Raw genomic sequence first — 14,709 nt, forward strand, 5'->3', positions numbered from 1 at the left:
AGGGAATGAATAGCTACCTTGAGGTGACAGCATGTCCCTGCCCGTGTCCACTGGGAGATGCACTGTTAACTCCCTTGGCTTTTCTAGGGATGCATGCTTCATGGGAGGTTTCCGTAAAGCCCTGACCTTTTCTTCTGTTTCTGGTCCTGATTCAGGGTGTGGAGCACCTAGGAGACAAGGAGAAAGCCAAGTTTTGTAGATGTCTGTGGTTTTTGCCAACTGTTTCTTCTTTTTGGGGACCCATCTCTCCCCTGCTCACACTATGTGGTTTGGGTGGAGCTGTGTCCATTCCCTGACTCTGGGGATGGGCGTGTGACTGGCTAATGAGCACACTTCATTGTCTTAGCTGCAATGATTGGGTCCAGGTTGGGCATGCAACTCAAGCCTGGCCAATTAGAGGCAATTCTGGTACTTTTGCAAGAGCTTTTGAGGGGCATATCCTTTCTAGTGGGGTTAACAGATAAGAGATTAGCATGAAAATGCAGGAGGCCAGGGTTTAGTTGGTTAAGCATCCAACTCTTGATTTTGGCTCAGGTCACAATATCGCGGTTTGTGGTTTTGAGCCCCATGTCTGGCTCCGTGCTGACAGTGTGCAGTGTCTGCTTGGGATTCTGTCTCTCTCTCTCTCTCTCTGACCCTTCCCCCTTGTGTGCACTCTCTCACTCTCTTTCTCTCTCTCAAAAAAATAAACTTAAAAAAAAGAAAAAAAACCAACCCATGCAGGAGGCCATCTTTACTACCATATGGGGACATGTGAATATGACCAGAAGGCATCGACTTCTAGATTTTACCCTTTTTCTTCCTTTAAAAAATGTTCTCTGAAGATGATGACTCTGAGGAGGGTAAACCATGATTTAGGAGACATTTACATTAGGGAGACCCACATCCAAGTGCCTGCCTGAGTTCCCTCAGGAACACCTAAACACAGGTGATCTACCTCTTCTGTGTGACTTTTCTTTTGAGGGATGTTGGGTGTGGAAATGAATCTCCACTGGGAAGATAAAGAGTTCTGCTGGAGGTTCATTGGCTTTAAATGGACTCCTCAGGGGGTTCAGGACTCTGGGTGGTTCTTCTGAGATGGGAGGTAGTTTCAAAGCCTTTGGCACCTGGAGAAAATTTGAAAACAAAACGAAACCCAACATGGCAGGTATTTAAAAACTGCTGCTTGCAGAGGACAAACAACACTGTATCTTCTTGTATCTCTAGCACCAGGTGCTGCTGGGTGTGATGTAGCTTCAGTACCCATGGCTGAGAAGTAAAGCCGACCAACCGACTAACCGGGGAGCTGGCTGTATGATCAGAGTGGTGCTGCTTTGCTTCTTGGGAACTGGGAAATGCCCCTCCCTTAATCCATCCTTTGATTCCTCTGAGATGTATAAACATGATAAATTCGACAGCCTTCAAGACAAAATGTAGTCTTTCTTTGTCTTGCAGCCGAGGAAACTAAGCCGGGTTGGAATGATATAGCTGAGATTTCTGTGTATGGAAAGTGAGGAATCCCTGTGTGTGTTGCTAAGGGAAAAAAAGCAAGGTACAGAACACTGACTGTGCAACATTTTAGGTTACAAAGAGCAGAAAGTAGGAATATGCATTTGTATTTGCTTACTTTATGTAAACTCTTTAAGCCTCAATTTCTTTTTCTGTAAAATGGGAGTAATCATACTTGCTACCTGTGAGTATAGAATGAGCTAATTACACGTAGTTACAATAATGTTTGGGATTAGAATTTTTCATGGGATATTTCTTTGAGAGTAGGCTCTTCTCTCATTAGGTATAGTCTTGCCACTTGAAGAATATCTAGGTATCTTCACATTTCTGCAATAGAAACATAGCTGAAAATGAATCACCATGTGACAGAATCAGTGGCAACTTTAGCCCAATTTTTTGTGTCCAAAAAACCCCAACGTGTGTGTGTGTGTGTGTGTGTGTGTGTGTGTGTGTGTTCAGAGAGAAAGAGAGACAGGGAGAGAGAGAGAATGAGACATTGAGGGTAGTAGTACTTAGGGTCTCCTCTTTCCAGTTACTCAAAAGTTACTGAGGGGAGCCTGGGTAGTTCAGTCAGTTGTGTCTGACTTCAGCTCAGGTCATGATCTCACAGTTCATGAGTTCGAGCCCTGTGGTGGGCTCTGTGCTGACAGCTTGGAGCCTGGAGCCTCCTTTGAATTCTGTGTCTCCATCTCTCTGCCCCTCCTCCATTCACACTCTGTCTGTCTCTCTCTCTCTCTCTCAAAAATAAATAAACATTTAACAATTTTTTTTAAAAAGTTGCTGAAAATTCCTCCTTTTAGTTTGCAGCTTTTAACATATGAATTTGGCTCTGTGAAATGTATACGTGTTCTGGGTTTCAAGGAGTTCAATTTCACAGGAGGAAAAAGAAAACTGTTTTTCATTTTGTGTGTGTGTTCAAAGAGAAAACAATGATCAGAAACACACGCAAACACCCTACATGTTTAGAGTTGGATGAGGAAGGAAATTCAACCAAGTATATGCAGGATGATATTTAAAATTTTGAGACATTAAGAAAATGATTAACCAAGTGTATGCACATAGGATCTTTATGTTCCTAGAGACCTTAACTGTCTAGGTGCCAGCTGCCCACCAACTGCCCTTTTCTGAATACTGACCTTGTGCATTTTGTTTGACAAGGTTTGCATTGAGAAATCTATGTGGAAATCCAAATGATTTGTGTGAGGTATGCTGACAAGCCAAGCCTTAATTTCTTTATTCCAATTAAAACTTTATATAGAGTTTTAATATAGTGGAAAATACTGCCTTCCTCTGCTAAACCATATACAAGGGTTGAAGGAAAGGACTCCTGTCTTCTGAGCCTGCCTTTGTTCTGGGCTGACCTGGGGTATGAAATCAAGGGCTTTCCTTAGGCATGCAGTGACTCTGGCAGATCAGGCCTACTGTTTACCCTGGTTCAAAAGGAACTGGGGAAGACAGAGGCCTTTCTGGTATGGATGGGAAGGTTTAGATCAGGTTAGATACAGGAAATCTGAGAAAATCCTGAACAGACTGAAAATAACCTCCCTCATCGACACCAAGACCACCTGGAATGCCCATGGCTCCTCCAGTGTCACTTCAGAGGACATGAGTCCCCACAATGAACTAACATTGCTATAGTTCCCAATCGAAGACAAGATACTTTCACAAAAATGCATCAACTCATTTCATCCTTCCATCAGCCCTGTGAGGTGGGCATTATTATCTGTGTGCACAGATGAGGTCACTTGCAGCTCAGAGGGCTTGAGTTCATGCAACTGCTACAGGCAGAGCATTCCAGAGTCCCCACTTGTTCCTGCTCAGCACAGGTACCTCCAAACCATGGAAGACCCACATAGAATTGCAAGGCAGGATGATGCCAGAGACAGCTAGGAACATTCTCGGGGGAAATGGTGTACTTGACTTTTGAAAAGGTTGATAAACTTGCCAAATTTACTGTACATTTTCAAAGGTGACAGATCCTCAAGCCAATCCATTGCTAAATTCAAGATCTCTAGCATTTTGAGTTTGAAGTGGGTCAACTGCTTATAAGCTCAAATTCCGTCCTTACAAATTTACAGATAACCCCCAACCCCTTAATAGCACAAAGGACTCTGTTGCCACCAGAGTGCGGTAATATCATATGCTTTAAGGTAGAACCGGGGCAGCTGAAACTCCTTGTAGTGCACCATTTTCAACATTTAGTAAATTACTACAGCTTTATTCTAGCTGCACATGATGAGCTCAATAGCAAGTAGGGCCAGTTCTCTGAGACATCCCTTTTAGTTGTCTCATTGCTAGATTGAGATTAATCTTTTAAGAGCAAGCATGCATGCACATGTGCACATGCACACACACACACACATACACACAACCTTTTTCTTCTTCACTTCCCCAGCTGTGTTTTTCTCTGAGCCAGTGGCAGGTGCTATAGGAGGGAAAAGGCATCTTTCAGCAGGAGGCTCCTGTAACAAGTGACTGCTTCTGCCCTTGTGGAGTTTTATATTCTCTTGTCTGTCTGTAGAAATAGGATGGGAATGAGAACTTATTAGTTGCAGGTATGTGGACAGACAGTTGACTTTCAACTTCTATCACTTTGGGGTTAATAGGAATAGAGGCAAGGACAGGCACTGAGACAGCCATGGCTTTGGCTGAGGCAGGTTCAGGGAGTCCTAATCTCATTACCTGGGTTGGGTTCTTGCTGGCAAGTCAGGTGATGGAGAGAATGATAATAATAGTAGCAGTTAACACATACTAAGTACTAAATATAGGAAAAGAATTATACAAAGTATTTTATGTGCAATAACTCACTTAATCCCCACAATAGTCTTATGAAGGGATTATTCTTATCCCCAATCTACAGGTGAGGAAACTGAGCCTCAGCAAGATCAAATAACTTGCCTAAGATCACAACTGGAAAGTGGGGTTAAACCCAGGCGGTCTAATTGCAGTATGCGTGCGCTTGAGTACTAGGCAAAAAAGGGGGTTGTCAGTCTTGTTGCCACCTTCGACTGGACTTTGTTACTTTCTAAGATAAAAGACATGAGGAAGTGATGCTCAGCATGCCTCAGTGTTCTTAAATGAACTCTGCATGATTAGGGTTACCCATATTAACAAGCAAGATGTTTGGCTTCTTACCGCTGAGATCTGCCTTTCTATTGGGGAAGGCCCCTCCATAGAATGTAATGTGGGATTTGTCACTCAGGAGCCAAGAATGATCGATGCAGGCATGCCCAAAGGCCCTTCTGGAGGTTTGCTGTATTTTTTCATTGTGGCTCTCCTTTGAAGTGTGTATACGAGGGTGATTCTCTATTGATGTGTCCTGGGGAATGACAGATACACATTCCTGTAAACAGGCTTTGTAAAGGAATAGAGCAGGTTCCTTTAACAGTCAGACCTTGCGCTAGACTGTAGTTCCAAGGAAGAAATCTCCTTTGCAGCCTAGGAAGAAACACATGGTTGTAATAGCAAGATCTCTAATGTTGTTTGTTATAATAAAACATTTTACTATTCATAGAGGAGGAATGACCTTTAACCATGCCTGACATATAGTACTTTCTTTTTCTTTCATATAGTGCTTTCCTGAAAAAAAATTTAAAAAACGAAGCTCTATGATCCTTATCTCTATGCATTGTAAAAGGTCTCTCCCTTTGCCCTTCTGCCATGTGGCACCTCTCTTCTCCCCCTTTCCAGCTCACAGTGACCTTCTTGTAAGTCAACTGAGCTTGAAGATAGGAGCATGTGTTGTCTATATTGCTCTGAACCACTGTCATCTTACACGCGCGCGCGCACACACACACACACACACACACACACACACACACACACACACCTTAGAGTTTAGAAAGCATTTTTACATTTTAAGGGATTTAATCCTCATGGTAGCTAGTGAGTATGTATGATAACAGCTCCATTTTACAAAATAAGTAATTCAGGCTCAGTCAGTTACGTTTCTTTATCAGGCTCACCACAACTAGTCATATCCGGGATTCAAACCAAGGCTTTTCCAACTGCAAGGCCAAGAGCTCTTGTCTAGAAGACTCCAGTTGCCTAGATGGGGCAAAGAGTGTAGGGAGACTCTGTGGTTAAAGAAATTTGGAAAACCATGTGTTAAAGTTAAACCAGCTACTTCACCTATAGAACTTCCCCAAATGGTTTATATTCAAATGTGTCCTGTGACTCTCTGGGAGGAGGATATGGTATGCAGCGCTTCCCAAATGTATATGCCCACAAAATTCTTTTTTTCATTGAGCAGCTGGCAGTGTTCCACATGTGATCCTTTGGAAAACCGTAGTCAATAGGCTCGAAGTACTCTTCCCTTCTCTGGATGGTGAAGGGAGGGAGTATCCCCTCTGGAGTCAAGAAGAACAATGACACAGGGGAGCCTATTAGAAATGGTACCTCTGCCTGGGTTTCATCTTCCTGGCATGGCTGCTTCCTGAGTGGCAGCAAGTGAATCCCCTGGCTGTGATTCTTGGCTACACAGCCCTCGTCCATGCGTCCACCAGTCCCAGCTTCCCCTTCATCCAGGCCCTGCTGACCTGCAAAGGTGAACAGTGCATCAGCTGTGTAAAGCCAGAGATGGGCATGGTACTGTTAGCTGCTTCCAAACTGCCTCCCTTCTTGCTCCTCTGAGCAAAAGTGTTGATCAAGGTCTTTGTTCCCCTTCCTTTCTTGTTTCTGCATTTCTGCTTGTGCTTATATGGAGGTTGGCTTATAGCCAGGTCTATAGAACAGAACTTCACTGGGATCCAGGAGGCTCAGGATTGAGTCTTCATTTCTTGGACTCAGTTTCCTCCTCTGTAAAATGGGGATACTGATTTCTTTTGCCTTTGCTTCCTTAGAAAGTTGTCTGGCGCTCAAAGAATGAACATGCTGGCCCTTTGCAAACTGTGAGGGACTGGAGGGTAACAGTGGTGTGATTATGGTGGGCTGACCAGCAGTCCTGCTCTGTTGTCATTGAGATGTTCAGTCTGAAGCACTTGATTTCCTGGGCTGTCTGCTGGTTGTTTACTTGTGGAAAAGCCTTTGCTGAATGCACTGTGATGGACGGCTGCTCAGCTCTCTGAACTTACCCTGTCTGTGCAACCCTCAGGAAGGATCTGAGTCAACAGATGACTCCAGCATAGTTAACAAATCTTTCATCGATGGGGTAAAGGGTCCTGCAGCTATTTTCATCACTTACTCAAGGTAGATTTATTGCTGAAACGATCTGGCAAACCTTCCTTGTTGGAGCCGTTTTAGCAACACCTCTACTCTTGGCATGCCTCTGCATAGAACAATGTGGGGCTGACTTTCAACCAGGGGCTCTGGAAGCCTTTCAGGGGCCCTGTATATGTTGGAACTCTAGACTTCTGGAGGCTCCCAGCCAGCCTTACCTTCCCTCTTTACCCCCAACCCTTGTCATTCCCTTACATCATTCCCATCCTTAGTGTCAGTGGGTCAAAGACCAAATGCCCACTCAATAGGCTACTCCCTCCCTCCAACTCTCCTTCCTCTGACCATTGGCTCCTGAGAGCTTCTCTGGGGTCTGAGCCAAAGCTGAGAATGTTGGTGCAACAGAGGCAGACTCAGGCTCATGTTTAGAGGGGTCCGCTCAGGTTTTAGTGGCCCAAGGAAGCCTCATGAGCCCTGGGACCTCTCAATCTGAGGAGGCCCAGGGCCACATTAGGTCTGCCCCCAAGAGGACCTCAAGTCCATACAGAGTGTGGCACTAAAGACCTTCTTCTGTGTTCTAGAATGATCCTTTGGAGCCAAGCCAGACTTCAGGTCCATTCTTCCTGGTCCAATTCATCTGGAACCAAATATATTTCTGAGAGTAGGGGAAGTGAAACTCTGGCCAAGTGGCCACTCGCTTATATGGTAAACTGTCTAAACTGGGGCAGAGGGCACTGTAGGTAGGGGGATATGGAGAAGCATCCTTCCCTTTGGCTGTATTCTAGGTGATGTTGAATATATGACTCAATCTATGCAAGGGAAACCAAGATTTTTCTCAATAAACATCATCTCTGGCTCATTTACTTATGCTTAATAGAAACAGGTGTGCAAGGAAGGTATTGGAATTTCAGTTGTTGAAATAAGACCACAAAACTTGGTCTCTCTGTCTCAAAATATGAATCCAGATTATCCAAATAATGTGAATTTGGGTAACAATTTAGAGGTCTTAGAGAGCCTTATTATTATTATTATTATTATTATTATTATTTTACCTCTTTTGTGATTTTTAACAACAACACAGAGAGTGTGGAATACCATTACTCCATTTTACGGATGAGCAAACTAAGGATGCAGGGAGCATAAGTGATGTGACCAATATCACATTGTTGGAAGAATCTTAGATTTGCAGCTGGGATTTTCCTACTTTTCCAAATAAAGTGGAAAAGAGAGGGAAGCCAAGGGGAGATGAAGTTAAAACCAATAAAACAGTCAGCATTCAAGTTACAGCCTCTGAGCTGTTTTTACTTCTTTACAAATTGATTTTTGATCCTTGCGATTTTGAGCATTTGAGCATTGCAATTAGTTAGTAATTATGCTTGAAAACACAAGGCAGGGAGGTCTAGAACTAACATTTATTGAGCACTTACTATGTGCCAGATACTACTCTATGCCATTTAACTCCAACATCCAACCCTATGAGGTGAAGGTGGGTGTGGTCATCTCCATTTTATAAGTGAGGAAACTGAAGCCCAGAGAGGTCACATGGCTTGAGATCTGGTGCTAATGGCCACATGTTTAATTATAATTCTATATGTCCTCTGTTTTCTTCCTGCTTATTACAACTCCTTGGCATATGGGATTAATTAAGGAAATTGCTTGATCCCTTAGGTGTGTAGTGTTGATCCACTCCCAGAATTAAAGTACTGCAGTCCCCTGTCCAGTATTTATAGACCCTAGGGGGGCGCCTGGGTGGCTCGGTCAGTTAAGCATCCGATGTCAGCTCAGGTCACGATCTCACGGTCTGTGGGTTCGAGCCCCGCGTCGGGCTCTGTGCTCACAGCTCAGAGCCTGGAGCCTGTTTCAGATTCTGTGTCTCCCTCTCTCTGACCCTCCCCTGTTCGTGCTCTGTCTCTCTCTGTCTCAAAAATAAATAAACGTTAAAAAAAATTTTTTTATAGACCCTAGGGCATCAAAGTCTAAGGATATTAACTGGAGACAGTAGGATTTTGCAGAGTGCATAAGGCAATGTCAAAATTGGGTGCTACCTGGGGAAGGACCCATTCCCAGGACATGGGTGGCCCAGAAACCTGATCTCTTCAGTGTCCCAGAATCAATTGGTCTGGATGTTGACCCACATTAGCAAAGTGTAGAGTGACTCTATAAACCAGTGTATTAATTTACAAAGAGAAATATAATTGCCTGACCAGCATATTTCCTATAGATGAGCTACATGTGGACAAGGTTATGACCAAAATTCCATGGTTCCAGAGTCAAGTCTTAAGGGTGGTGTATGGCAGGAATGTTTAATGGCACCAGGCTCTGAGAACCTGCCACATTCTTCTCCATTCATTTGATAGACCAGATATTCTACTTATCCTGGCCAGATCTTTTTCCAAGAACAGGGCTCAGGTAGGCACTACCATAATTTCTGGAAAAGTACTTCTTCATTTCAGAAAAATTAGCTTCATATGATGTTAGTCTCTTGTTCTTACCTTCTCTTTTCTCAAAAACCCTGGCATTAGACAATTCCTTATTCTTTGTCCATTAGTGCTACCCAGTCATCTTTTCCTATTTCTCCTTAGTAAAGGAAATTTCTGGCTCTTTTAATGCTGCAAGTTCCCAAGAATATTACTGATAAGTAAAATTTTCATAGTACTGAACAACTTACAGACAATTCACAATAATTTTTTGTACACTAATGAGGCAAGTCTCATCATGTTCATTACAGAGACGAGTAAACAGAAGTTCAAAGAGGTTAAGTGACTTACTCAAGATCTTACATTTAGTAAGAGAAAGGACAGCATTGCTCCAAAGCCTGAATTTTTTCTTATAACATTGCCACAAAACCATAGAATTAAAGAATATTAGAGTAGAATAGGCTTAAGAAATCATCTAAAATCTAGAGTCTAGACTTGCACTGTTTAATACAGTAGTCAATAGCCACATGTGGCTGTTTAGATGTAAGTTAGTTGTAAGGAGGTAAAATTTTAAACCTCAGTTTCACAGTCACACTACCTACATTTCAAGTGTTCAATAGCTGCATGTGGCTAATGGCTAATTGGATAGCACGTATTATAGAACAATTTATCATTGTAGGAAGTATGTTTGGATAATGCTGGTCTAGACTCTAAATACAATGAAACCCAGGATCCCTAGAACTTATTTTGGTGAACTCCATTTTAAAGTGTTAAAAATTCAAATATTTGAGATCTGGTCATAAAATCAACATGTACCTTGTTCAAAAGATTTTCCTTGTTGAATCCAAAATGAAGGGAAGACAGGCAAGAGATGGTATTTCGGGGGTACACCTGAAAGATCCTGTTGTGGCCTGAGATTCTTTGGTACATTAAGTTGACTGTCCTGGAGCAGCACAGAATCCTTGATGTATCCTGAAGAGTATTGGTAAGAGTTATTGGCCAGGAGTTATTGGTAGAAAGAGTGGTCACCGGTCCAGAGGTCTTGGAGATAACTATAAAGTTCCCCACTTGCACTAGTCTTGGCCTTGGACATTGCCCATTAGAGAAGACAGTTAGTAGATGGGAGGGATTAAAAATCAGATAGAACCCATAGAGGGTTCTCTGTTCAGTGTCTTTCATGCTTCTGGTCCTGTGCCACATATGTGTTTCTTCCACTTCACCATTCCCAAGAACTGGGTCTCCCTGGTGGAAGAAACATGGCTGCTTCTTTGGGTTTGGGTAAAAGGCTCCTCCTGCTTCAGGGGGAGAATCTAATGGTTTTTACTGGATGTATCCTACTTGCTACGTAGGCCCCATGATTCTCCATTCAGTCATTCTACAATTATTTATTGGGGGCTACCACTGCTAGGCAGTGGGATAGACACAGAAGAACCAGACATAGGCCTCTTTTAAAGGCACTAATAGTCTGTTGGAGAGATGAAGCTCTTCTGCGTTCAATTGTTTGGCCCCAAATGTTGATGTGATATAAGGTCAGAAAATAAGGAGCTCAATATTGGCTAGAGTTGTCAGAGAAGCATTTGTAGAAAATGTGGGTCTGAAGGATGTGGAGGGGTTATCATTGGGGTAGAAATATGGGACCAAAGAACATACTGGGATTATAAAGGTAATGAGCTCTGAGATGTGATGGAAGGGGTAGCCAAGGTCATTGGGCCAGTGATCTCATACCGCAGTATTTCTATTGTTCCCCCAACTCGAGGAGACATTTTCTTATCTTAAGAGGAGTTATTGTCCTTGAAGATGTTGGGGCCAGGCTCTGGGGCAGTGGTCTGCTCTGTCCTCTGCCCCACCCAAAGATAAACATATCTTTAGTTAAGAGGCTCTTTCTCACAAGTGTTAAATAAATGGAACTGCCTGCAATGCTGGGCCTGCCATGAAGGTAAAACATACTGGACAAGCCCACACCTCATCTTCCTTCAAGTCATCACTCATTGGGGAAATAGTTGTTTTCTCTCCTTTTCCAAGGTAAACCTATAAAGTAAGAAGAAAGTCAGTCTTCTTGTGGTCCTGTTTGTGCTGAAGAAATGGCAAACATGCAGTGGGCACTGGCATATCCTACTTCTCACTCCTCTCATCCCCAGTAGGTTTGCCAAATAAAATATGGGATGTCCAGTTAAAATTGAATTTCAGATAAACAATGAATACTTTTTTAGCAGAAATATGTACCAAATGTTGCAAGTTTTACTCTGTGTGTGTGTGTCTATCTGTGTGGGTCTCTGTTTATTTGCTAAATCTCTGGCAATTTGAATCCCCAGTAGTTTCCTGTTTTCATTTTTAAGCCTTTACAGAGTGCATTTGGGGTCTCTGTTCAGCAGAAGGGTGTCCATCTCCTAAGTGGATGATGCTGGAGAGCTGCCATCTTTAAGAGGAGGAAGCTTAACATTTCTACTTCCTGGAGGATCTGAGATCACCTCAGAATGGGAACTAGGGAATATTGGGGTGAATGTGGAGCTGGCGGTATGAGGAGATCTGCCTTCTGGTCCCAGCTCTGCTTTTGGCTGAATGACTTTGGACAAATTATTTTGTCCCCTGGGCCTCTTTTCTTTATCTTGTAAAAGAGAGGGATTGATTGGAGGATCTGAAGTCTCTGAGTAGAGAAGGTTGGGAAGAAAATTCTGCTTAGGATGTACAGTGTGAAGGTCCTAAGGGGAGCTAGAGAGAAGGCAAAACTTCAGGCTGTATGTTCCTCTGCAAATGTTGGGGAGGACAAAAGGTAAAAGGTATGATAGAGGCTCTCAGCTCCCAAGCTTGAGCACCTTTGCCTTAACACAAAATTGGACCTAAATTCTGATGTTTCAGGACTTGATGGAAAAAAGACTCTCACACCAGAAGGCAGGGCAGCTCAGGATGTATGTCCTCCCACCGCCCCACTGACCTGCACATTGGAGCCTGTACATTGTGTCAGGGGGCCATGTCCGCAAGAGGCCTCGGAGGTATCTCTTGGCTGAATACCCAGGCTGCATCTGCCGTTGGGCCTGGCTCTCTGGTTGGCTTCGGAAGTGGAGGTATGGTTGCCAGGTTCTGTCCTGCTCCCTCTGTGGGGACACCATGGAAATAGCATGGCTGCTGAGCCCTGAGCCTCCCAGTGATACAGGCTGGTTAGCACAATCCTCATCAGTACACTGGGAGACTCCTGGAAGGTGCCTAAAGGCACAGATGCCTCAGCCAACAGACATAAACCAAGAGCCCACAGAGCAAAGCTCTGAAAGGCCCCTGTAGATTTTCAGTTGGAAGGAGAAGAAGAAATGAGAAATTCCAGACCCCATCTTGAGACAAAGCATCAGAAAAGAATAAAGAGCTTCAAAAGAAAACACATTACTTAGTTCAGCCTGTGGAAAGAATTTTAGCACCTTAAAAAGTGGCCCTGTAGGGCAATGGGAAAGTCAGCTCAACAAGTCAGCATCAGCATTTAATGTTTGTAATATGAATAATGGAACAGACAAACTATGTTCATGTTAACGGGAAGCCTTGCGTTTTGAAAATATCTGGCTCTGCTGCATTTCATTTCAGCCCAGGAGAATTTTCTGGGAACCTACCTGCCAAAGTCAGTTCCACTGTGCAAGACATCATGTGGAATAAATGTGAATAAGAACATCTTACACTTGGCCGAGGATATATATTCTACAGAGAACTGTCACCTCATTATAATCCTTTAATGTGGATGAGTTAATACTATAACTACTTAAATGATGCAGAAACTCTCTAACTATGATCAGTTAAGCACAAGAATAGCAAACATGAGGACTTGTGTTGACATCTATCCTCCTCCCCCTTGTCCGTGGTAGACATCACCAATCAATCATGACATTCTTGACTGATGAGCAGTTTGTGATTTGAGTCCTTCTCTTAAAGAATTTTTTAAAAACAGGCATAATTAAGATATAATAACATGCACAGGGCTAAAATGTTCAGTTTAATAAAATCTGACAATTGTATACACCTCTGTAACCATCACACAAAACAAAAATATAGCCCAGAAAGATCCCTCATGCCACTTCCTGGTCAATTTCTCCCCACCCATCAGGTAATCACCTTTGTCAGGTGAGGTCAGTAAGCCAGTGGCCTGAGCTACTTTGCTGTATCCTGCCAAAATTTATCAAGGAAGGCTTATGTTTAAATTTTAAAAAGTAGGAAAAAAGAAAAAAAATGTGATGGAAATATAGAACGTGCCTGATGTGGAGAGGAAGGCCTTAGGATTTGGGTTCTTGCTCTGGTTTGCTCCAGTTCTGATGTATTCAGGAGATCAAAATGCCACAGAAAGACAGCCCACAGCTGTAGCTGAGCATTCAAGACCACCAGAGACTCTTCTTCAGCTAAAGAGAGACCTGGGAAGCCAAAGGCCATAGGATAAAGGAATATCTCTGCTGGGAAGAGAGAAACAGGTATCCAGGACATTCATTCATTCATTCATTCACCCATACAGTGCATCAAACAATATGTCAGGCACTGGAGAAAAAGGGACAAATAAGATTGATAACTAACAAAATAATTTGAGTAACAGAGAAAAGAAAGCATGGCTAATTACTCAATTGGTTGTCCTCTTTAGGAATTTGTAAATTAAACGAATGTTTGGAATCCAAACACAAAGCATCAACTGGTCTCTGATGTCTGAACATTTTATGTGGCAGGTACTTCAAGTGCAAAAAGACCCTGAAAAATTCAGTCCCACATACATCTTGAGGCTTTTTCCAGAGGATAAGAAAGAGAAGGATTATAGGGAGGGCAATGCCCTTCCTTGCCCTTGGCAGGGAAGCTGTAGTCGATGACATTGTCCAGCAGCGGAATGTCCAGGCCATGGGCTGCCAGGTCCATCACGATAAGGATGGAGCACTTGCCATGGGTGAGCTTGGAGAGGTTGATCTTGCGGGCCGTCAGGTCCTGGGCACTGTAGACGTGGGCACAACTCACCCCCTGGGTCCTCAGCAGCTCGCTGAGGTACTTCACGTGGTGCTTCGTGGCCACAAGCACCACCGTCTGGTCCTGGGGCTTCACGACTGTGTGCAGCAGGTGGAGCAGCACGGTGGCTCTGGTGTCCTTGCGCACAAGGAAGAAGGAGGTCTTGAGCTGCTCGTTGAATTTGGCGTCCACACTGAGCCGGATGAGCACGGGCTCCGTGAGGCCCGCCCGGGGAAACCCCACCAGCAGTTTGGGCAGCACGGCCGAGAACAGGACCGTCTGGTGGCCCCCAGGAAGGCGGTGGATGATTTCCTGCCGCCGCTTGGCAAACCCCATCTCGAAGAGCCTGTCTGCCTCATCGAACGCTGCATACTCCACGCTCTGCAGCTTCAGGTTCATCTCCATAGCCACATACACCAAGCACCCAGGGGTGGCAATGATTATGTCGGGATTTTCATGCAGGGCTGCAAACTGGCCTTCCATCTTGTCCCTGCCCAGGATCAGGCAGTCCTGAGGCAAACTGATTCAAGTTCTCTCTCATTCCATTTTTTCATTTGGTCATGTAGTCGTCTTTACTGAGCACCATCTTTGTGCCAGGCACTGTGGTTAAGCCCTGGAATATGGAGCCATTAGATCTTTCTGGGTGAATTGGAACTTCATTTCCTCCGTGTAAATCTTTGCTTCAAATGACTTCTCT

At 43.8% G+C, this 14,709-nt stretch overlaps 1 protein-coding gene across 5 annotated transcripts in view; it reads right to left on the minus strand.

Annotated features, from left to right (window-relative positions):
* Positions 1-14,709, minus strand: part of KIAA2012 (KIAA2012 ortholog) — a 109,072-nt gene that overhangs the window by 79,192 nt on the left and 15,171 nt on the right. For 4 of the 5 annotated variants that reach the window (XM_053906162.1, XM_019436601.2, XM_019436603.2 and 1 more), the window contains exons 3-9: positions 11,992-12,151; positions 9,876-10,031; positions 5,887-6,026; positions 4,624-4,807; positions 3,861-4,003; positions 938-1,106; positions 18-167 (exon numbers count right to left, since the gene is read on the minus strand). In XM_053906162.1, coding sequence (XP_053762137.1) covers positions 18-167; positions 938-1,106; positions 3,861-4,003; positions 4,624-4,807; positions 5,887-6,026; positions 9,876-10,031; positions 11,992-12,151 — 1,102 coding nt within the window. The remainder of the gene's footprint in view (positions 1-17; positions 168-937; positions 1,107-3,860; positions 4,004-4,623; positions 4,808-5,886; positions 6,027-9,875; positions 10,032-11,991; positions 12,152-14,709) is intronic. The other variant, XM_019436604.2, reaches the window with a different exon arrangement.

Source organism: Panthera pardus, unplaced genomic scaffold (assembly GCF_024362965.1).
Source record: "Panthera pardus isolate Hobbes unplaced genomic scaffold, ASM2436296v1 HiC_scaffold_10, whole genome shotgun sequence".
Classification (NCBI taxonomy): Eukaryota; Metazoa; Chordata; class Mammalia; order Carnivora; family Felidae; genus Panthera; species Panthera pardus.